This window comes from Physella acuta, unplaced genomic scaffold (assembly GCF_028476545.2).
Source record: "Physella acuta isolate Inbredline_101_S28 unplaced genomic scaffold, ASM2847654v3 ptg001700l, whole genome shotgun sequence".
Taxonomy (NCBI): Eukaryota; Metazoa; Mollusca; class Gastropoda; family Physidae; genus Physella; species Physella acuta.
In genome coordinates, this window is record NW_026733213.1 from 188,670 (window position 1) to 212,168 (window position 23,499).

Genomic DNA, 23,499 nt, shown 5'->3' on the forward strand with positions numbered 1-23,499 from the left:
TCAACAGCTCTCTGTTAAACCCATCTCAGCATATATATATATATATATATATATATATATATATATATATATATATATATATATATATATATATATATAAAGTAAAGTAAGAAAGCGATAATCCGAAAAACTGGCATTAGATCAGTTGTGTATCCCGGTAATGACGTCACTAGGTGAGGTGTCATGGGGTAGCTACGAGTCTCACCCCACCCCACCCCACCCCACCCCAACAATCATTCATTAGGTGTCACACACGAAGTCGTGTCCTCCCTTTACCTGCCTCCATATTGTCCTGGCCACCGCAGTAGGTGTCTACACAATGCCGGCCAGGCTATACACTAGGTTCATCGTATAGAGAGTTTTCTCTCTCCGTCGTCGCTAAATCCAAACCAGGTGATGGAATACACCGTGGGATGGGGTAGCCAAGAGACAGTTAAAGAATTCAGTATAGGCGAAGCTAATCAAATTATTAAAATTATTCACATTTAGATCTACCCTAATATACGGAAGCCCATGTGCGCACTTCTCTCCCTCCTCTGGCAGCAACATTTTTGAGGTTATATGATCAGTATGTTCAGCGATTTATGGAGAACTTAAAGATACGGACTTTAGTTGAAAATAATATGGTGGATGTTTTAAATGTATAATCGAAATTATATTTAGACACAGAAAATAAAAATCAAGGCATATTTAAATGTAGAAACAAATTTTTTATTATGCAACTGGAAAAATGTTTATTGTTCTGAGTGATCTCCCCTAAACTTTCTCGAATATTTTTTTATACAACAACATGGGATGGGAACTCGGGCTATAGACATGATTTTTAATCCATTTTAAATACTTAAAGTTTTAAAAATAGAATAAAATCTCGTAGAAAAAAGAATCGCACACCAAGTGAACGCCAAATTAAAAAAAAGTGCATAATAGTGCACAATATTATTAGTACTGTAAAAATTTACATTAGTTTTTTGAGAAATCGGAAGTAGCGTAAATTACTACTTTCGTTCAACGGAAATTACTCAAAATTTAACAGAAGGTAGAGCATTAGATCTTATACTTAGATGTGAAATTTCATTTATCTATCTGAAATAGTACTCAAGTTATAGACTTTTGAAAAATTCAAAGTATAAAAAGTACCACTTCCGGTTATCGAAAATCGCTCAAAAGTTGATACGGATCTACGATTTTGATAAAATACTTATATATGAAATTTCATCAACCTAGCTGTAACGGTACTCAGTAATCGTGTTTACACACAGACACACACACAGACAGACAGACACACAGACATACGGACAGAATTGCAAAGCCCAGTTTTTCAGACTGGATTACGCATAAAACCTCTTAATTTTGATAAATCTGGATTGATAATTTTTGTCCGATTAAAATAAGTCCTTTATACTTCGGATGTGATGAAGGACTGAGGTGTAATAAGGTGAAAATTGCTAAAATTTCAAGTGATTTTTGTGCACGATTACAATACTTTCTCTATACTTCGTATATACGAGAAAGTAAAAAACAACAAAAAAACAAAAAAACAAAAAATCAATGACTTCACTTGTCATATGTTTGAACTACGGAAAGAACACAAATCTAATGGCATCATCTTCCAATTTTAGAATATGAAGAAATGAACTATTTCATTCAAATTTTATTTAGATCTATACATATAGATCTTCTTATCAAGACGTACGCTTTTATTTTTTTTTTTTTGCGGAAATTCCCAAAGAGATCAAGTACACAACATTAGCACCGAACCAAACGAACGCTAGACTCGATATTAAAAACTAAACAGAAGTGATTCTTTGTGTGATTTAAACAGAAATGATCTAGCCTAAATACAATAAGTCTAAAAATGTAAAACACATGGTATATATAGCTTACTATCTTGATGAAAAAAACGAACGTTTTTTAAGTGTTTAAATGAAAAGTAAGTCTTAGATATTTATAGTTTTAATAGATATGGTTTTATTTGCTTTTAAAACTAATGGGTCTAATGGAGACAAGCGAGTTGACGAGATTCCTTCCATAATGTTGTTGACATGGAATAAAAACGTGCTTTTTAGATTTAGACCGTAAAAAAAATAAAAAATAAAAACTTAAGCCTAAAATTAATTTAGAAATTTTATATTTTTAGAATAAATGCTATAAAAGTTGCAAATCCAGAGAACTTGAAAATAATTTGTTGAGTTTAAGGCTACATTTCTATTTATTTTCATCAAGCCTAAGTTATAACCGGATGTTTCACTTTCGTAACACAAATATTGATTGGCTGTACAGTAACTTAGTGATCGATAACTATTTGTTTACAAAACTTTGCAGATCAAGTTTTTAAATAACAATGCAAATTTAAAACCCCATGACCTAGTTTTCTATTTTTAGCTTACAATGTGTACAATAAAATCTATGGCGGCCTATCCAATAGCAGGATGCCATTGTTTATGTCGCCATTACACGTGAAAACCAAATTGTTTTTGCTTTTTTTTTAATTTTTATTTAGTTACCGAAAATATTATAAACATCAAATACATCCAATCTTTAGTAAAGTCCGAAAAAAACCAGACAGGCAGGATTTTATAACCATATTAATTGTAACTACGCTGTGCATGATTTTTAAATGAATTTATACACCTCTCAAATACCTTTGAGACTTTTCTCGCTGGTGTCCATTAGGTTTTTTATAGGTCAAGGTCTAGACATCTAGTTCTAGACTGTATACAAAATCAGTTTTCAGTATTAAAATCTGATTCAAAGGTAGTAGATCTAGTATTCACAACTGTATTTTGAATTTTACTTTTGCTTTGCAAAGACTTCTAAATGGTGTTTTAAAGTGAAATATGTATACTTTTAAAACTTTAAGAAAAAAAATAAAGTTGATTGATTTTCAAAAGAATAATCTTACCAAGATTCTAGATTCTAGATCTAGATTTTTTAGTCGTGATTAGAGAAGATTATCTATAGAATAGTATAGATCTATATATAAGTTGTCGGGTGCTGTAAAGCGCTGTAAAGTGGTAAAAACTGATCAGTCGTATTTCCATATAAAATCTTTGTAATTTATGTGAAAAATAGAGAGTAAATTCAACACTTATTTTCAGATACTTGCCGTCTGTACATCTGGCTAAGGGGTCATCCATAAATGACGTCACACTCGTAGGGGGGAGGGGGGGGGGGTCAGAAGTTGCGACGTCACATTTTTGCATTATAAAAAAGCAATGTTAGAAAACGAATTTAGACGTTATTTTGCATTTAGATAACTGTTTTAATAAATTGTAATAGTTTAGACACGATTTTAGAAAAATATCGATGTTTAAAAAAATTCAACAACAATTTTGAGGGGGGCTGTAGGTTGAGGTGTGACGTCATTTTAGGGGAGGGAGTCTTGCTTTTTGTGACGACGTGTGACGGAGGGGAGGGGGGGGAAGGTTAAAAATCGTCAAAAAAGCGTGACGTCATTTATGGATGACCCCTAACTTTTTGCATGCACCTCGGTAAATGGCTAGGTCGTATGGAAAACCTGTCGGTTAGACTCTAAGCCCTCGATGAGGGCTAAAAAAGTGACCGCGAGTGAAATTCTTGTAATATGAGCTATATTTCAAAAATTAAATATGCTCGAACCCCTATGCCGCTCCGCGAGGTCGTAGAACGACCCTGGGGGATTAAAAAATACTGTTCAAACTTAAGCACTCCACATTAAGGCCAATCAGCAATTAATTAATTATTCAAATTCTCAAGTGTTTTGTGAACCTAAGCGAAGCTAGGTAGTATGCCTAATAGATTAAAGATCCAAACCATGATACCTAAAGAAAGGTAACTAGCATAAATGTTTAGCCCAAAACGAGAGACACACAATGAATACATCTGTTAATTAATTAATATGTAGTTTGATTGTGACGTCCTCTAGTTATTTGATATACAGACCATGAACGCTTTATCCATGTCGATTTTTACCTTACCCAAAGATTCGCAGATTATAATTATTCACTAAAGCAATTAATGATAATTAAAGTAGTTTAGATCTATTTGACGAAATGCTATTACATGTCAATACTTTGAATGACTTTAAATTATATGTAGCCAATTAACCATCAAATGTTAATTATTCAAGGCCTGTATTCAATTTTAGCCAACTCCCCCCCCCCCCCAACAAAAAAAATTCGTATGGTGACACATTAATTTATCGTCGAGATTCTTACATTACCAGATGAGAATTCTTTTAAATTAAGGGTTGTGACTCAACTGGGTCGATTAGAACGTGTTGTCTCATTCTATATTAACAGAAAACCTGTCAAGACCGGCGTTTTCAAAATCAATTGAGAAATAAGAACCGAAATAAGGGCCACTTGCATGCACGCAACAGTATGGGAGCATTCTAGCAGTAGCTTACTCACCAATATGGAAGCATTCTGGCAGTAGCTTACTCACCAATATGGAAGCATTCTAGCAGTAGCTTACTCACCAATATGGAAGCATTCTGGCAGTAGCTTACTCACCAATATGGAAGCATTCTAGCAGTAGCTTACTCACCAATATGGAAGCATTCTGGCAGTAGCTTACTCACCACGAAGAGATGCCATCGACCTGCGTCAGGTCGGCACTGATCTTGGTCGGCTTAGTTTTGCTTGACCAGCCGCACGGTTCGTTAGGCACCGCGTGTAATGAGCTGCCAGCCGATCACAGAATCAACCAGAGAAGGTTCCACTGTTGTACGGATACGGACGAAGAGCTGATTTCCTGTCTGCTGCTGTGTGGGCCGGCAGGGAGTAAGCAGATAGAATTCGTCTGTAACCTGACATCCGGAGAGTGGAACCAGGCTTTTGACCCGTATGATTTTCAATGCGGCGGTAAGGTGTTTAGGTGTTTAAACGTGTTTAGGTGTTCAAAGGTGTTTAATTCTTCACCTGTTTCAGGTTGTCAGGTTTACCATAACCCTAATCCTAATCCTAACCATAATTCAACACTAACCCTAACCCTAATCCTAATCCTAACCATAATCCAACACTAACCCTAACGCTAACCATAACCCTAATCCTAATCCTAACCATAATTCAACACTAACCATAACCCTAATCCTAATCCTAACCATAATCCAACACTAACCCTAACCCTAACCATAACCCTAATCCTAATCCTAACCATAATTCAACACTAACCCTACTCTCACCACAACCCTAACCCTGACATTAACCTTAACCTTAATCCACTAACCCTAACCGTACCTCTTCATAACCCTAACCCTCACCCTCCTCTCACCCTAACCATAACCCTCACCCTAACCCCACCTCACCCTCACCCTGACCCCTATAATGTAAGTGAAATTTCAGAAGAGAAATTATATAAATTAAACACAGCTTGACAGTATGGGCGGTATGTATTTGACCAGACAGGCTGCTGTACGTATGGCAAGTGGTCATTTCAACTCTGTTCACATACAACTGCTACTTTTATTATGTTAGAGCGGGTTCTATGACATTACCCACCGCATGTTATCTACCCCCCCCCCCGGACATTACCCCCCGGAGACATCACACCACTGCAAATTACCCCCTCCCCCTATCAATGTCAGTTACCTCCATGGGTAATCACACACATACACATACATACACAGACACAAACACACACACAGACACACACACAGACACACACACTAACAATAACGCCAATAAGAACCCCAACTCTAACACTAGCTCTAACCTTAACCCTTATCCCTTAACCCTTATTCTTATCATATTCCTAATTTATCCTTAAGCTATCCATATTCTTTCTCTAAAAGACCGGAGTGGGGGGGGGGGGAGGGTAATGTCCTGGTGGTCGAGGGGCATAGCTTGGGGGGTCACTGAGTGGTAGTTGCTCCAGGGGAGGGGGGTATAGTGATGAGGGGGGTAATAGCCGGGGTAGGGGTGGGTAATGTCCTGCTCGCTGATAGGTCTACTGTCTGACTCAGTTCGTTCACTTATAAATAATTACACTATAAGCACTTTAACGCAATCTTGTTTCTTGTCTGGCAATTCAACAACACCCTAATGACAACGACCGACTGAATACCTGTATGGCAGATCTTATGTAGATGTCACTTCAAGTGGGGACCGTATGTAAGATGAAGTTACGATGTCAACCACACACCAAAGTCTATCAATAAGGAAGGCATAGACGATGTTACTATTTCGTTGAACATGTAACTTAAGTTATAAAGCGTATTAAAACAAAAAATTCCGAATTAAACACAAACATTTTTATCTGTTTATTATTTATTAAACATCTAAAATAAATTAATCTTATTCACAAATCTGATTATCTTATACGTCAATTTCAGAGCTCGTGGTTCCAGAATTCCCGGACGGCTGTCCAGCGAACTTAGAGGAACTGATTCTCGCGTCTGATAAGGAGGATGTCAGTGTTATCTATCCTCTGCCCAGAGCCATTGGCTCCTCCGGTGGGTATGTGCAGGTCCTGGGCTCCCCTGCCCCTGGGAGCGTCTTCAAGCTAGGGACTACCAATGTCACGGTCACAGCTATAGATAGACTGAGCCAGTTAAACCAGACCTGCACATTCGCCATCCGTGTCAAGAGTAGGTTGTGCTTCTACATCATGTCTCATTGGGTGCATGTAGAGTAGGCTGTGCTTCTACACTGTCTCATTAGGTGCATGTAGAGTAGGCTGTGCCTCTACAAACTGTCTCATTGGGTGCATGTAGAGTAGGCTGTGCCTCTACAAACTGTCTCATTGGGTGCATGTAGAGTAGGTTGTGCCTCTACATACTGTCTCATTGGGTGCATGTAGAGTAGGTTGTGCTTCTACATCATGTCTCATTGGGTGCATGTAGAGTAGGTTGTGCCTCTACACTGTCTCATTGGGTGCATGTAGAGTAGGTTGTGCTTCTACATCATGTCTCATTGGGTGCATGTAGAGTAGGCTGTGCCTCTACACTCTGTCTCATTGGGTGCATGTAGAGTAGGCTGTGCTTCTACACTGTCTCATTGGGTGCATGTAGAGTAGGCTGTGCTTCTACACTGTCGCATTGGGTGCATGTAGAGTAGGCTGTGCTTCTACACTGTCGCATTGGGTGCATGTAGAGTAGGCTGTGCTTCTACACTGTCTCATTGGGTGCATGTAGAGTAGGCTGTGCTTGTACACTGTCTCATTGGGTGCATGTAGAGTAGGTTGTGCTTCTACACTGTCTCATTGGGTGCATATAGAGTAGGCTGTGCCTCTACAAACTGTCTCATTAGGTGCATGTAGAGTAGGTTGTGCCTCTACAAACTGTCTCATTGGGTGCATATAGAGTAGGCTGTGCTTCTACAAACTGTCTCATTGGGTGCATGTAGAGTAGGTTGTGGTTCTACACTGTCTCATTGGGTGCATGTAGAGTAGGATGTTCTTGTAAACTCTGTTCAATTTTTAGAATTGTAAACATTATGAGAAGTTTAGTTCAAGCAATATGTGACTCTCACACCAGGGCTTACCTGTGATTTTCATGAACTGAACAAAGCTAAACCGAACTACGTAAAGCGTGACGATGTCTATCAAGGTACTGACTACTATAAGTTGACCTGTCCATCTGGCTATGATCTGTACGGTGGCCCCTTCGCTATCTGTAAACTTGACATCCACACGAAAACAAAGAGCTGGATGCAACCTGTACCGTTTTGCCACAGTGAGTAAAAACACAAAGTTCCACCACTTGTTTGAAACCGTTTACTAAAATGGTAAGCGTTACGTTTGTAGATGTTTTGAGACCATACGATGATTAGTGTTTAAGACCAAAGCCTATTTCTTGTCATTGTAATTCATAGGTCAGCTTACATATCCCGCTTCCCTTTATAATGACGCAGATATAAACTAGTACTCTTGTGTTTGTGTATTGTTGATATAAGACCAAAGGAAGGACACAATCAATAAATCGTCTAAATAGACGCAAACACTAACTTGTCTAAATAGACATAATCTCCAAGTTATCTAAAATAACACAACCATTAACTTTTCTAAATAGACAAAATCACTAAGTTATCTAAAATAACACAATCATTAACTTGTCAAAATAACACAATCACTAATTTTTCTAAAAAAAAAACAAAATCACTAACTTGTCTACACAACAACAATCACTAACCTGTCTAAAAAACAACAATCACTAACTTGTCTAAATAGAAACAATCACTAACTTATCTAAAATATTTTTCCCCATATACCATTTTTTTTACATCAGTTTCCTGTATGTTGCATATTTTCACAAAACTCACGCGTCTCTCCCCTCCCAATAGAACAATGCCACGTATGGCGATCAGCAAACCGTCTTGTTTATCTGTATAAATAATCAGTGCTTTTTGTAAAAACAAATAGGTGCCTGTACTCAGCGATGGGTTACCTAACTTTTAACTACCAGTTCGCAATTCGATGCAGGCTAAATCACAACTGTAAAGACACTAAAATTTAATGTTTAAAACAATTTAATTTTATTATTAAACAACTTAAATTGTTTATTATTACTTTATTAATATACCGTATACATTTGTTATAATTTATAAATTTTAACTAACAATTTATTCAAGTTATTCTTGATTTACTTAAAAAAAATTGTGTGAGGCTCTCTTGTGTTATCTAGGAATTAACTCTGTTAAAAATGAAAATAAAATATTGGTGAATAAATTATTCCTAATACATTTCAAAGTTTAATCAAGTTATCATCTGCTGTATACTCCCGTCTGCGTTCTCTGCTGTTGGTATCTGTGGTTGATTGTCTACGTTCTCTGTTGTCCGTATCTGTGGCTGAATGTCTAGGTTCTTTGCTGTTGGTATCTGTTGCCGAATGTCTACGTTCTCTTTTGTCCGTATCTGTGGCTGAATGTCTAGGTTCTTTGCTGTTGGTATCTGTTGCCGAATGCCTACGTTCTCTGTTGTCCGTATATGTGGCTGAATGTCTAGGTTCTTTGCTGTTGGTATCTGTTGCCGAATGTCTACGTTCTCTGTTGTCCCTATCTGTGGCTGAATGTCTAGGTTCTTTGCTGTTGGTATCTTTTGCCGAATGTCTACGTTCTCTGTTGTCCGTATCTGTGGCTAAATGTCTAGGTTCTTTGCTGTTGGTATCTGTTGCCGAATGTCTACGTTCTCTGTTGTCCGTATCTTTGGCTGAATGTCTAGGTTCTTTGCTGTTGATATCTGTTCCCGAATGGCTACGTTCTCTGTTGTCAGTATCTGTTGCCGAATGTCTACGTTCTCTGTTGTCCGTATCTGTGGCTGAATGTCTAGGTTCTTTGCTGTTGATATCTGTTCCCGAATGGCTACGTTCTCTGCTGTTGTTATCTGTGGCTGAATATCTGCCTCTAAGCAACAATGAATCAACGTATCTTGTAGGGTCAAAACGTAGGAGTGGTGGTCCAACTAAGCTGATAAATAACAGGGAAGAAACCGTTGTTGACATCAATGAACTTCTTGTCGGGGTGATAATAAGATTTATTTGCGAAAATCCTCTTTCGGCTTTACATGAACAAATCGGGATTGTACTGGAAGCAATTGCAAAGGAAGTAGTTTATTCGATGAAATATTCACTAAATCGGTGAATCATTATTCTTTCGTTTAATTGCAATCTTGTTGATAAGTTTCTAATGACTGTTTTTCCAAATGTTGAATGAGTACCAATGTTTTCCGGCCATTGCTTTGTATAGAGCACTCGAGCACAATATGCAACTCAGCATCTTCACTAGAAAGCAATCTTTGTTCAATTGATTCTTTTAGTTTTTTGTAAATATTTTTACGTCAATTAGTGGATCACAGGTACAGTTTTTGGTGTGAAGTGAAACTCCTTTGAAAAGTTTACGATCTACAGCAGAGGCCGTAATTTTTATAATAAGGGCCTGGAATAATTTGCCTTTCTTAAAAAATCTGTATAACAGCCTTGATTATTTGATCTGCTCTGTAGATGTCTATGCTGCGCTCTTGCAAATCCAAACTTAACTCTGACAATTCTTGGAGCGCATCGCACATCATCCGATGTCTAGTACACATTCAGTAAAAGTAAACTTTCGCTGCAAACCTCCATACTTGCATTGATCTATTTTGTCTCTGGCTGAGTCAAGTTTTGCTTCTTCAAAATGTTGTACTAAAATTTCATAATCTTCCCAAACTGCTAAAACAGAACGGAAGCTTGATGCCACCCATCGCGTGCTTAACATTCTTCCAATTTTTAACAACTCAGCCTCTCACAAACGAGCACATATATGCAATTCCCTGCAATTTTTGTGTAAAGAATGATAAACTACATACAGTTTATCACTGAATGCCTTAAATCTGTTGATCTCTGGAACTTGTTTTACGACATCCCCAACGGAAAGTTCCAGTCGGTGTTTTACACAAAGCCAAACCAGAACCGATGGAAACTTTTGTCTTGAGGCCACTTGTGGTTAGCACAATACCAAACCAGAACTGATGGAAACTTTTGTCTTGAGGCCACTTGTGGTTAGCACAATACCAAACCAGAACTGTTGGAAACTTTTGTCTTGAGGCCACTTGTGGTTAGCACAATACCAAACCAGAACTGATGGAAACTTTTGTCTTGAGGCCACTTGTGGTTAGCACAATACCAAACCAGAACTGTTGGAAACTTTTGTCTTGAGGCCACTTGTGGTTAGCACAATACCAAACCAGAACTGATGGAAACTTTTGTCTTGAGTCCACTTGTGGTTAGCACAATACCAAACCAGAACCGATGGAAACTTTTGTCTTGAGGCCACTTGTGGTTAGCACAATACCAAACCAGAACCGATGGAAACTTTTGTCTTGAGGCCATTTGTGGTTAGCACAATACCAAACCAGAGCTGTTGGAAACTTTTGTCTTGAGGCCACTTGTGGTTAGCACAATACCAAACCAGAACTGTTGGAAACTTTTGTCTTGAGGCCACTTGTGGTTAGCACAATACCAAACCAGAACTGTTGGAAACTTTTGTCTTGAGGCCACTTGTGGTTAGCACAATACCAAACCAGAACTGATGGAAACTTTTGTCTTGAGGCCATTTGTGGTTAGCACAATACCAAACCAGAACTGTTGGAAACTTTTGTCTTGAGGCCACTTGTGGTTAGCACAATACCAAACCAGAACCGATGGAAACTTTTGTCTTGAGTCCACTTGTGGTTAGCACAATACCAAACCAGAACCGATGGAAACTTTTGTCTTGAGGCCACTTGTGGTTAGCACAATACCAAACCATAACCGATGGAAACTTTTGTCTTGAGGCCACTTTTGGTTAGCACAATACCAAACCAGAACTGTTGGAAACTTTTGTCTTGAGTCCACTTGTGGTTAGCACAATACCAAACCAGAACCGATGGAAACTTTTGTCTTGAGGCCATTTGTGGTTAGCACAATACCAAACCAGAACCGATGGAAACTTTTGTCTTGAGGCCACTTGTGGTTAGCACAATACCAAACCAGAACTGTTGGAAACTTTTGTCTTGAGGCCACTTGTGGTTAGCACAATACCAAACCAGAACTGTTGGAAACTTTTGTCTTGAGGCCACTTGTGGTTAGCACAATACCAAACCATAACCGATGGAAACTTTTGTCTTGAGGCCACTTTTGGTTAGCACAATACCAAACCATAACCGATGGAAACTTTTGTCTTGAGGCCACTTTTGGTTAGCACAATACCAAACCATAACCGATGGAAACTTTTGTCTTGAGGCCACTTTTGGTTAGCACAATACCAAACCATAACCGATGGAAACTTTTGTCTTGAGGCCACTTGTGGTTAGCACAATACCAAACCAGAACCAATGGAAACTTTTGTCTTGAGGCCACTTTTGGTTAGCACAATACCAAACCATAACCGATGGAAACTTTTGTCTTGAGGCCACTTTTGCTTCCCAACATTACAGCTGCTCCATCACATGCAGCTGTCCAAAAGTAACAGAGTTATCAGCAGCGATATCTGACGGTTCCGATAGTTCCATTAGGATTTCTTCTGTGACATTTGCTTCTGCCGTTATTTCGTAAGTCAGTCTGGTTTTCTGATATACCGGCAAAGTCCCAGCCGGAACTACGCTCATTTTAATTTCTTTAAGTCTTAATTATTACATTCAAATTTGACTGTGTGCGGAAAGCAGTTTCGCATTTTATATTTAAAATCGTATTGTGTGCAATTAAAAAAAAATCAATTTTAACAAATTAATATAATTGAGGTTAAAATACAAGAAAAGTAATAATCCCCCCCCCCCACACGGATAAAGGTGCCGGTACACCGTAACTGTGCGTAGCGTCACAAAAAAAACACTATAAATAATTACTGAAAATATATACATTTTCACGATTTTAAAATGTATTTAAAAAACATGGTTTGAAACATTTTTATATTTTTTATTTCACATATAAAAAAAGTTTCTTTCATTTGAAATCAAGGGTCGGCGTGGTCGAGTCGGTAAAGCTCATGGTTGCTAAACCGAAAAGTCTCGAGTTCGAACCCTCGGGCAGATGAGGCTCGTTAGCTGGGGACAGCCACTCTTCTAGGAGAGACAACTCCAAAATTAAACAACTGCTGCCTTGTAGTTTGTTCTTGGTTGGACAAAGGCTATGGAAGCAAATCCAAAAAGAAAAGCAGGCTGAAATCGGAGTCAATGGCCTCAATGGCGCATAACCAGTTGACAAGTAACGCTTAATTGTGTTAGAGGCGTGGTCGAGTCGGCAAAAAAGCTCATGGTTGATAAATTCGAACAAAAGTCTCGAGTTCAAACCCACTGGCAGATAAATCTCGATCCCCTTCAACACTAATAATTAAGAACGAAGAAGAAGAAGAAGAAGATTTGAAATCAATCCCAAATAAAACGTTTAACTTGATGTAGGACTCGGATATAGGCCTACATGAACATATTAATTTTATATAAGGGAGGCAACTTGTCCCGCCTTGGATCAACACATTTATTGTTTTTGTAGGCTTATCTTCACATTTATAGTTTGAGTAGACTTATCCACACATTTATAGTTTGTGTAAGGTTATCCCCACATTTATAGTTTGTGTAGGCTTATCTACGCATTTATAATTTGAGTAGGCTTATCTACACATTTATAGTTTGAGTAGGCTTATCCACACATTTATAGTTTGTGTAGGCTTATCCACACATTTATAGTTTGTGTAGGCTTATCTACACATTTATAGTTTGTGTAGGCTTATCCACACATTTATAGTTTGTGAAGGCTTATCCACATATTTATAGTTTGTGTAGACTTATCTACACATGTATAGTTTGAGCAGGCTATTCCTATAGTATGTATTTTAAAATAACTTATTACAGACTGTTTACCACCAAGGAAGCCAAAAAAAGGAGATGTTGACTGTGGTAGACGAGAAGACGGAGGTGTAGAATGCACTTTAAAATGCGGTGCCACATTGATCAAGCCTACAGCACCTACAGATGCTACGTGTTTAGATGGTAAATGGAAACCATTTGGGTACCTGACTGGCAGGGATATAGAATGGGATCCATTTAGCTTTATCCCAGACTGCATAGGTAAGCTGTATTAAAATAAATTCACCTACATGTTACATCTGCTGAGCTAAGACTACCTGTGATGTATTATGAGGTGTATTATGAGGTGTATTAAGAGGTGTATTATGAGGTGTATTATTAAAGTTTTAAATTCTACATTGCCGTGTCATATTGGCGTGTCGTGCCATATTGGCAAATCATGTCGTATTAGCGTGTCGTATTGTGTGTCATGTTGACTTGCCATTATAATGTGTCATGTCACATTAGCGTGTCATGTTGACTTGCCATTATAATGTGTCATGTCACATTGGCGTGTCATAATTACATGTAATCGTGCTGGCTGAAACAGATCTTTAATCTAGTATCCCAGCAACTGGTTGCTACATTGGTAAAACATCATCAAGACAAGACAGCAACTAGTTGCTACATTGGTAAAACTTTATCAAGACAGGACAGCAACTGGTTGCTACATTGGTAAAACATCATTAAGACAGGACAGCAACTAGTTGCTACATTGGTAAAATATTAGCAAGACAGGACAGCAACTGGTTGCTACATTGGTAAAACGTCATCAAGACAGGACAGCAACTGGTTGCTACATTGGTAAAACATTATCAAGACAGGACAGCAACAGGTTGCTACATTGGTAAAACTTTAGCAAGACAGGACAGCAACTGGTTGCAACATTGGTAAAACTTTAGCAAGACAAGACAGCAAATGGTTGCTACATTGGTAAAATATTAGCAAGACAGGACAGTAAATGGTTGCTACATTGGTAGAACATCATCAAGACAGGACAGCAAATGGTTGCTACATTGGTAAAACATCATCAAGACAGGACAGCAAATGATTGCTACATTGGTAAAACATCATCAAGACAGGACAGCAAATGATTGCTACATTGGTAAAACATCATCAAGACAGGACAGCAAATGATTGCTACATTGGTAAAATGTTAGCAAGACAGGACAGCAAATTATTGCTACATTGGTAAAATGTTAGCAAGACAGGACAGCAAATGATTGCTACATTGGTAAAATGTTAGCAAGACAGGACAGCAAATGATTGCTACCTTGGTGAAATGTTAGCAAGACAGGACAGCAAATGATTGCTACATTGGTAAAATGTTAGCAAGACAGGACAGCAAATGATTGCTACATTGGTGAAATGTTAGCAAGACAGGACAGCAAATGATTGCTACATTGTTAAAATGTTAGCAAGACAGGACAGCAAATGATTGCTACATTGGTGAAATGTTAGCAAGACAGGACAGCAAATGATTGCTACATTGGTAAAATGTTAGCAAGACAGGACAGCAAATGATTGCTACATTGGTGAAATGTTAGCAAGACAGGACAGCAAATGATTGCTACATTGTTAAAATGTTAGCAAGACAGGACAGCAAATGATTGCTACATTGGTGAAATGTTAGCAAGACAGGACAGCAAATGATTGCTACATTGTTAAAATGTTAGCAAGACAGGACAGCAAATGATTGCTACATTGTTAAAATGTTAGCAAGACAGGACAGCAAATGGTTGCTACATAGGTGAAATGTTAGCAAGACAGGACAGCAACTGGTTGCTACATACATAAAATGTTAGCAAGACAGGACAGCAAATGGTTGCAACATTGTTAAAATGTTAGCAAGTCAGGACAGCAACTGGTTGCTACATTGGTAAAACTTTATTAAGACAGGACAGCAAATGGTTGCTACATTGGTAAAATGTTAGCAGAACGACTGAAAGAGCCGAAATTGTGGGAGTCTGTCTAAACTGACAGTCAGTCTAAGTTGACAGTCACTTAACGTTGACAGTCAAATTTGACAGTCAGTCTAAGTTGACAGTCACTTAACGTTGACAGTCAAATTTGACAGTCAGTCTAAGTTGACAGTCAAAGTTGAGGGGTCGGCCCCCCCGAAATTTTTTTACCGCCCCCCCCCCCTCCCGAACGAAATCAAATTTATATAATTCATATAGAAAATATATACTTTTAACAGTGTCCGCCCTCCCGAAGAAAGTCTACCGCCCCCCCGAAAATTTCAAGTGCCCCCCCCCCCCGGAGAAAAAAGTCTGGAAGAAACACTGGTTGATAAATTCGAACAAAGTCTCGAGTTCAAACCCGCTGGCAGATAAATCTCGATCCCCTTCAACACTAATAATTAAGAACGAAGAAGAAGAAAGAAGTCTAAGTTGACAGTCAGTCTAAGTTGACAGTCAGTCTAAGCTGACAGACAGTCAAACTTGACATTGAATGAATTTATACATTGAATGAATGGTATACTGAATTATTTGAAATTTTATTTGTTCAATGAATTTAGCGCGCCTTAGGTCCAGTGGTCTATATATTGAGGTGAAAATCTACAACAAAGTTCCGGTGTGCAATGAGGAGAAAATGGCTGAAGCCCAACTAAAATGGTCAGCAATGCTACCCAGCATTAACTTCACAGGCGCCTGCAACAATACTCCCTGTGTAGCCACCTTTAGTAGTTCAAAATGCCTTGATGGAGTTAACGGTGTTAATATCGAGGTTAGTCTCTCCAAAGCTTAGTTCTAGTTTCACAGTTCATCAAGAAGTGACTCACCCTATCGAAGCTGATTCAACCTATTGGAACTGACCAACCCTATTAAAACTGACCCACCCTATCGAAGCTGATTCACCCTATCGGAACTGACCAACCCTATTAAAACTGACCCACCCTATCGGAACTGACCCACCATATTAAAACTGACCCACCCTATCGGAACTGACCCACTTTATCCCATTAAGTTAGAGGCATCACGTGTTTTCTGACAATGTTAGTTTCAACATGGCTCCATCTATAGAGTCCTTTCATATGACGTCACGTCCGTTCGCGATACCTACGTCCGCCGCCACGCTGGTGTACACCAGACGTAAACACAATCAGCTGTTCACCAGCGCTGGACGTGTTCACTGTATGTAAAGAACCGCACCCGGTGAAAAGGAAAAATGCGTTAAAATACTCTTAGGAATTGAAGATCCTTATACTGTTATTGACAGTTTCGTAGATAATATAAATATGTGGCCAAAATTTCTAAATAAAAATACTGTTAGTAATACTGTTTGCGTTTAGAGTTTAAGTAGACGAATCTGATCAAATGCAGTTCTCGATACTTTGTTTCAGGTAAGGACAGTAAAATAATAAACTTCATTTTAATTATAAAAGATAACGATTAATAAAACAAATATGCTCGACCTTCACAAATACTAATAGTAAAAGACAAAGTCAAAAGTAATAATAAGAATAATAAGATCTAATAGTAGGCCTAATAATAGTGTTTTAATATCTAGATCTAGAATCTAGCTCTAAACATGGCGTAAACAAAATTCGGACCACAGATCTAGATTCTGGATTTAGGGTGACTGACTCCGCTGGGTAGACATAGAATCTAGAATCTACTTCTTTACTTAAATTTAATTACAAAATTTAGATCTACATTCGATTCAAAACACACCCATAATAAATCAAAAGTAGTCATAATAGGCCTAATAAAGCATTTAATTGTCTCTAAGATCTAAAATCTCGCTCTATAATCTAATCATTTTTTTAGCAAACGAAATTTTCTGAAATTGAAATAGATTGTATGACTAGACTTAGATCTAGAATCTGCTACTTAAATTAAATTTTAAATTTTTTTATACAAGCATGTAATTGATATTATTGTAGTAGAAGGCTTTAATAAATTACTAAGGACTACCTACTTTGTGTCTTTTTACAGCAATGTGTATCTGATACTGGACTGAGTTTAATTAAATTAAAATGCATATCTAGTAATTAGTCTATTAAGTTTATGTAGCCTAGTAGTAGAATCTAGATCATACCAGCCAACAACAAATAACCAAATTATTATTAATTGGTTAATGATTAGGCTAATTTTTTTTAATCCACTGTTTATAAAAGAAACAAATCAAGCTAGAAACATTATAAGACTGAGATGGTTTAGAATAATAACAATAGACCCAGTCTACAATTGATACAATTGCAGGTCTACATAGGGCCTACAGTCTAGTAGTTTACAGTAGGCATCTAGTGTGTAGCTAGTATACTAGTGTTTATCTGCCCTCCCCTGAAAATTTCTCACCTCCTTGATACCCTCAGGGCCCAGCAGGGAGAACAAAGGGGAAAGTTCCACTGCTCTCCCCTCAACATTTCTCACCTCGATGTCATGTTATGTCATTTATAGCACACACGGCTTATCAGGGGAAAGCATTAAGAATCTTAACTCTGGACAGCTAAACACTAGTATACTAGCTACACACTAGGTGCCTACTGTAAACTACTAGACTGTAGGCCCTATGTAGACCTGCAATTGTATCAATTGTAGACTGGGTCCAATGTTATTATTCTAAACCATCTCGCTTATAATGTTTCTAGCTTGATTTGTTTCTTTTATTAACAGTGGATTTAAAAAAAAAATTAGCCTTATCATTAACCAAATAATAATAACGTGGTTATTTGTTGTTGGCTGGAATGATCTAGATTGTACTACTAGGCTACAAAAACTTAGTAGACCAATTACTAGATATGAATTTGAATTTAATTAAACTCAGTCCAGTATCAGATACACATTGCTGTAAAAAGACACAAAGTAGGTAGTCCTTAGTAATTTATTAAAGCCTTCTACTACAATAATATCAATTACATGCTTGTATAAAAAAATTTAAAATTTAATTTAAGTAGCAGATTCTAGATCTAAGTCTAGTCATACAATCTATTTCAATTTCAGAAAATTTCGTTTGCTAAAAAAATGATTAGATTATAGAGCGAGATTTTAGATCTTAGAGACAATTAAATGCTTTATTAGGCCTATTATGACTACTTTTGATTTATTATGGGTGTGTTTTGAATCGAATGTAGATCTAAATTTTGTAATTAAATTTAAGTAAAGAAGTAGATTCTAGATTCTATGTCTACCCAGCGGAGTCAGTCACCCTAAATCCAGAATCTAGATCTGTGGTCCGAATTTTGTTTACGCCATGTTTAGAGCTAGATTCTAGATCTAGATATTAAAACACTATTATTAGACCTACTATTAGATCTTATTCTTCTTATTATTACTTTTGACTTTGTCTTTTATTAATAGTTATCTTTTATAATTAAAATGGAGTTTATTATTTTACTGTCCTTACCTGAAACAAAGTATCGAAAACTGCATTTGATCAGATTCGTCTACTTAAACTCTAAACGCAAACAGTATTACTAACAGTATTTTTATTTAGAAATTTTGGCCACATATTTATAATATCTACGAAACTGTCAATAACAGTATAAGGATCTTCAATTCCTAAGAGTTCAAGTTTTTTAACATATTTCTCCCTTTCCGCGGGTGCGGTTCTTTACATACGGTGAACACGTCCAGCGCTAGTGAACGCGTCCTGCGCTGGTGAACAGCTGATTGTGTTTACGTCTGGTGTACACCACTGTGGCGGCGGGCGTAGGTATCACGAACGGACGTGACGTCATATGAAAGGACTCTATTGATTACTGTATAGGCTTAGATTGTATGCCATACCAAGTCACCAGGTTAAATCTAGGCTGACAGAAGCTGTCTGTGTTCTCAGTATATCCTTGACGTAATGGTCAAGACGATCAAACATTACAACAACGACTATGCACAAATCAAATCTTATTACGCTATCAGTCAGTACTTCTGTGCTTACATAAGAAATCATCAAGCTACAATCACTCTCCCTGTACTCAGTGCCGAGCATACCGCTACGTTTAGTATCTACTGTGACGTTTATACAACCTGCTCAATTCCTGGGACTAACCCGGTATTTAATTCCGATGCATGCGGTAAGTTTTCTTTTAACGAAATAACTTAATGTAAAATAAAATGTTTTCTTTTGAACCTCACGATGGGACGGAGTGGTCTAGCGGTAGAAAGCCGGACTGCTAACCCTTAAGTCTCGAGTTAGAAACCGGATTAAAGTCAGTTGACCGTCCCTGAGTCCACCCAACTCTGATGGGTGCTAACTCACGTTAGGGAAAGTAAAGGCGGCTGGGCATAGTGCTGACCACACTATCTCTTATGCCGAGGTCACAGAAACAAGTGAACTCTACTTCACTTGCCCCATAGACCCTTTCAAGTTTGAAAGGGAAACTTTTTGACGGCCCACGGGGCTGGTGAGTTAACCTATTTCTGCAACCTCGGCAGAAACTATTCCTAGTCGCCTTTACTTCCCCTAACCTAAGTCAGGGACTTATCAGAGTTGGGTGGACTCAGGGACGCTCTATGACTCTAGATAAGGACACGAACTCGAGACTCTCGGGTTAGCAGTCGAACGCTCTACTATTCGACCGCGCCCTTAATTGCCCTGACTTTTACATTAACCACTAATTGAAAACAGAAAGATCTAATTTGGTGTTTAATTTATATTTCATTAGGAAGTGTTTGAGTCTATTTTTAGTAACTATACAATCATCATTCTTAATTTAAACTGTGAGTTCACATCTTTATAATTGTTATTAAAATAGAAGGACTCTTACATTTATTAGACAATTGTAAATCTAGATTTAGTATGTTCAACTATTTCTTCGTGAATGTTGACGGTTCGTATTCTGACTTCTCATTCCGTTACTGGCCAGGCGTTGTTCCATCCATTTATAGCCATGTCCAAATGTAAAGATGAGCGCAGACGTGCGGGTGTATGTTTGATTACAAAATGTTTTAGAAACATTATATAGGCTCTCCTGATACAATTAAAATAAACAAAAATAAAAAAACGGAATAGTATCATGTAAGAGTAGGGTTAGGGTTATCATGTAAGAGTAGGCTTGTGTAGCTGCTTACTCAGTAATAGCATATACAATGTAAGAAAATGTAATAGAGCGTTGTACACATACAGCATAATCTATAAACAATAAACACTTTAGTTAGAAATGTGTTTCTACATTCGCATATGTCTTTATTTTTTATTTTCCGTCTTTAAAAAAAAATTAGTTTATATATTTATAACATCCACCATCATATTTTCAACTAAAGCCCGTATCTTTAAGTCCTCCATACAATTAGTGAACACACTAATGACGTTTTTTACTAGTCGTGTAGCCACATCTCATTCTATTTAACTTTTTCCAGTTGGTTGTGGCCAAGGTTACGTGCAAGACATTTATAGATTTGGTGGATGCGACAAGTGCCCGCCCAACACGTACCAGGGCCAGGAGATAGGATTGGCTTGCACCCCCTGCCCAGGAGCTACCGTTACTATAAATAGAGTCGGCTCATCGCTTTCAGATTGTAAAGGTCATTTTTAGTTTGATCTTAGTTTAATGCAGTAATCTTTTGACATGCAAACTAACATAAACATGGGGTATATTATGTCATATTCATACAATTATAATAATTAAAGACCTACTTATCAAGTCAAATATTAATTATTACTTAAACATTTGTTCTTCTGGGTTTTATTTTCAAAAATATTTTATTTTATTTTGACAAAGTAATATTAGCAATGTAAGCTAAACGCACACAATTTTTTAATTAGTTTAACTTAAATATATATATTAGTGATGTTTGATAAAAACTTCACATTTTTTATTGCGGTTAAGTTAGACGAATAACTTATGGCAATTGAAAACAATTTTAATTTGTTAAAGTGTGCCAAATTATATCATTTAACAAATAATCAGGCGCGAATTTTATTGGTGTTCCAAGAAACTTAGTTTTTAAAAATATGTACTTTTGGTATTCCATATCCCTATATCTGCTGTTGATGCTTAAATACACGTGGGTTTAATATTTAGCTCAAACATGAATCCATAAATGTGTGTTCGCCAGATGGGTGTGGCCTGGGAATGTGGTTAAATGTAGCACAGACATTGTGTCTACCATGCCCGAAAGGTACCTACCAGGACCAAGACGCAGCTACTAGCTGTAAGCCATGCCCACCCCCTGCCACCACACTAGCAGAAAAGGCAGTTGCCTTGTTGGACTGTGTCGGTTAGTAAACCGTTTGTTGTTGGACTGTGTCGGTTAGTAAACCGTTTGTTGTTGGACTGTGTCGGTTAGTAAACCGTTTGTTGTTTTAGGGATTTGTTGCCTTGTTGGACTGTGTCGGTTAGTAAACCGTTTGTTGTTGGACTGTGTCGGTTAGTAAACCGTTTGTTGTTTTAGGGATTCGTTGCCTTGTTGGACTGTGTCGGTTAGTAAACCGTTTGTTGTTTTAGGGATGTGTTGCCTTGTTGGATTGTGTCGGTTAGTAAACCGTTTGTTGTTTGAGGATTTGTTGCCTTGTTGGACTGTGACGGTTAGTAAACCGTTTGTAGTTTTAGGGATTTGTTGCCTTGTTGGACTGTGTCGGTTAGTAAACCGTTTGTTGTTTTAGGGATTTGTTGCCTTGATGGACTGTGTCGGTTAGTAAACTGTTTGTTGGTTGAGGATTGGTTAAGTCATGCCCTATAAAGTGACATGACGCAGGTTTAAACAGGTCAAACAGGAGAAAATGTCAACTAGCCAAAGGTCAAACAAAAAGAAGAAAATGTCAACTAGCCAAAGGTCAAACAGAAAGAAGAAAATGTCGACTAGCCAAAGGTCAAGCTGACGGGTTAGGTAGATGAATAGGTAGGAACTAATGAGATGCAAGAAGATGACCGGTCACGTGAGACGGTCAGGTGACCATGAAGGGTCAGTTGGGAGTTAGGAGATGACAGCGTGAACAGTTGGTCATTGGAGCTTGTAGCGGAGCTTCATGTGTTAGAGAGGCGACTTAGGCTAGACATTGTTAGGAAAGAGTTCCATTGGATTTGGAGATTAATTAGGGTAGAGTTCAATTGGATTTGGAGATTAATTAGGGTAGAGTTAAGACAGTAGAACTAGTGTATAGTACAGCAGGGGGGGACTAAGATATTGATATGTAAAAAAAATGAAACTAGAATACATCATACATTGATCTTGTGATTTGATTTCATAAATTGTGTCAGGCTATAGATAGATAAATCCCCGAACTAGAATAGATTATATATTCATTACGGAACGTATATATATATATATATATATATATATATATATATATATAATACACATAACATACAGAAATAGTGTACTAAGCATTCTTATATTTTCTAATTTTAAATAATTGATTTTAATGAAAATATAATAGGCTAATATGCTAATTAGCTAATTATATGCTAGATATATTGAAAAGATCAAGTGGGGCTTGTACATTCAGATCTCGATCAATGCTTAGATTAGTTGTGTTCTTCACTGTGTTGTTGATGTATCTAATGACTTTTACGAGATGACTGATATAAATAATGTGTTTTGTTTATTTATGTTGTAAACTGTCACTTGGAAACTTGGAAAATGTTTTGTAAATTCTGTAAAAAAATGTTCTCTCCAGAGTTGTGCCCCCCTGGCCAGTGGTCATTGGATGGGGCTAAACCCTGCAAGCCGTGTCCTGTAGGGACCTACCAGCCCGAGGGTGGGGCCACTCAATGTGTCGCCTGCCCATTTGGCATGTCCACGCTTGCACCTGGCCAATCATCCATTGACGGTTGTGTTTGTAAGTGTCACATACTTCACGAGAAGTTTATTTACTCGTAGAAAATATTAATGAGTTGTTTACAAGAATTATTGAGAGTTGTAGAAGCATCAAGGGTTCTGAAAAGGGAGTTGTATCTTTGATGTCAAACAACAGCTGAACTAGTAAAAGAATGTAGATCTAGATAAAGGCAGAAAATATATGAGACGACAACACACAAAAAAACAACAACCATCAACTTTGGATTAATTAAACGCACATCAATACACACTTTTGTGGTAGTTAAAGGATGATAAAAGATTACCATTTAAAATATACTGTTCATTTTTTATCAATAATTATATATACAGCGCATTGCGCATTATTATTTATATATTATTGTGCTGTCATTGACAATCAATTATTTAAATTTTAAAAACAAAATGAACAAACCACTAATCCAAGACATCTCTTAATCCCAGTTTTTGACGTCAGACTGTCAGACTTAGGACCCGCGCCGGTCATAGACAATTTGGAAGTTCT

The 23,499-nt window shown here is 37.5% G+C and overlaps 1 protein-coding gene across 1 annotated transcript; it reads left to right on the forward strand.

Moving 5' to 3' along the window:
* Positions 1–1,793: 1,793 nt before the first annotated feature.
* On the forward strand, positions 1,794–23,039 carry LOC131929970 (sushi, von Willebrand factor type A, EGF and pentraxin domain-containing protein 1-like). Its single transcript, XM_059286356.1, has 10 exons — positions 1,794–1,930; positions 4,281–4,844; positions 6,314–6,568; positions 7,457–7,654; positions 13,279–13,494; positions 15,794–16,002; positions 19,057–19,291; positions 20,577–20,741; positions 21,276–21,437; positions 22,837–23,039. The coding sequence occupies exons 2-10, from the start codon at positions 4,571–4,573 to the stop codon at positions 23,037–23,039; spliced, it is 1,917 nt and encodes a 638-aa protein (XP_059142339.1). The 5' UTR covers positions 1,794–1,930; positions 4,281–4,570.
* Positions 23,040–23,499: the final 460 nt, after the last annotated feature.

What these genes read in the sequence shown, in the direction of transcription:
- LOC131929970 (XM_059286356.1), top strand. Translation starts at nt 4,571, where the DNA reads ATGCCATCGACCTGCGTCAGGTCGGCACTGATCTTGGTCGGCTTAGTT. An exon ending in ATTCGCCATCCGTGTCAAGA is followed by an intron (nt 6,569 to 7,456) that starts GTAGGTTGTGCT and finishes CTCTCACACCAG; the next exon opens with GGCTTACCTGTGATTTTCAT. An exon ending in ATCGCTTTCAGATTGTAAAG is followed by an intron (nt 20,742 to 21,275) that starts GTCATTTTTAGT and finishes TGTGTTCGCCAG; the next exon opens with ATGGGTGTGGCCTGGGAATG.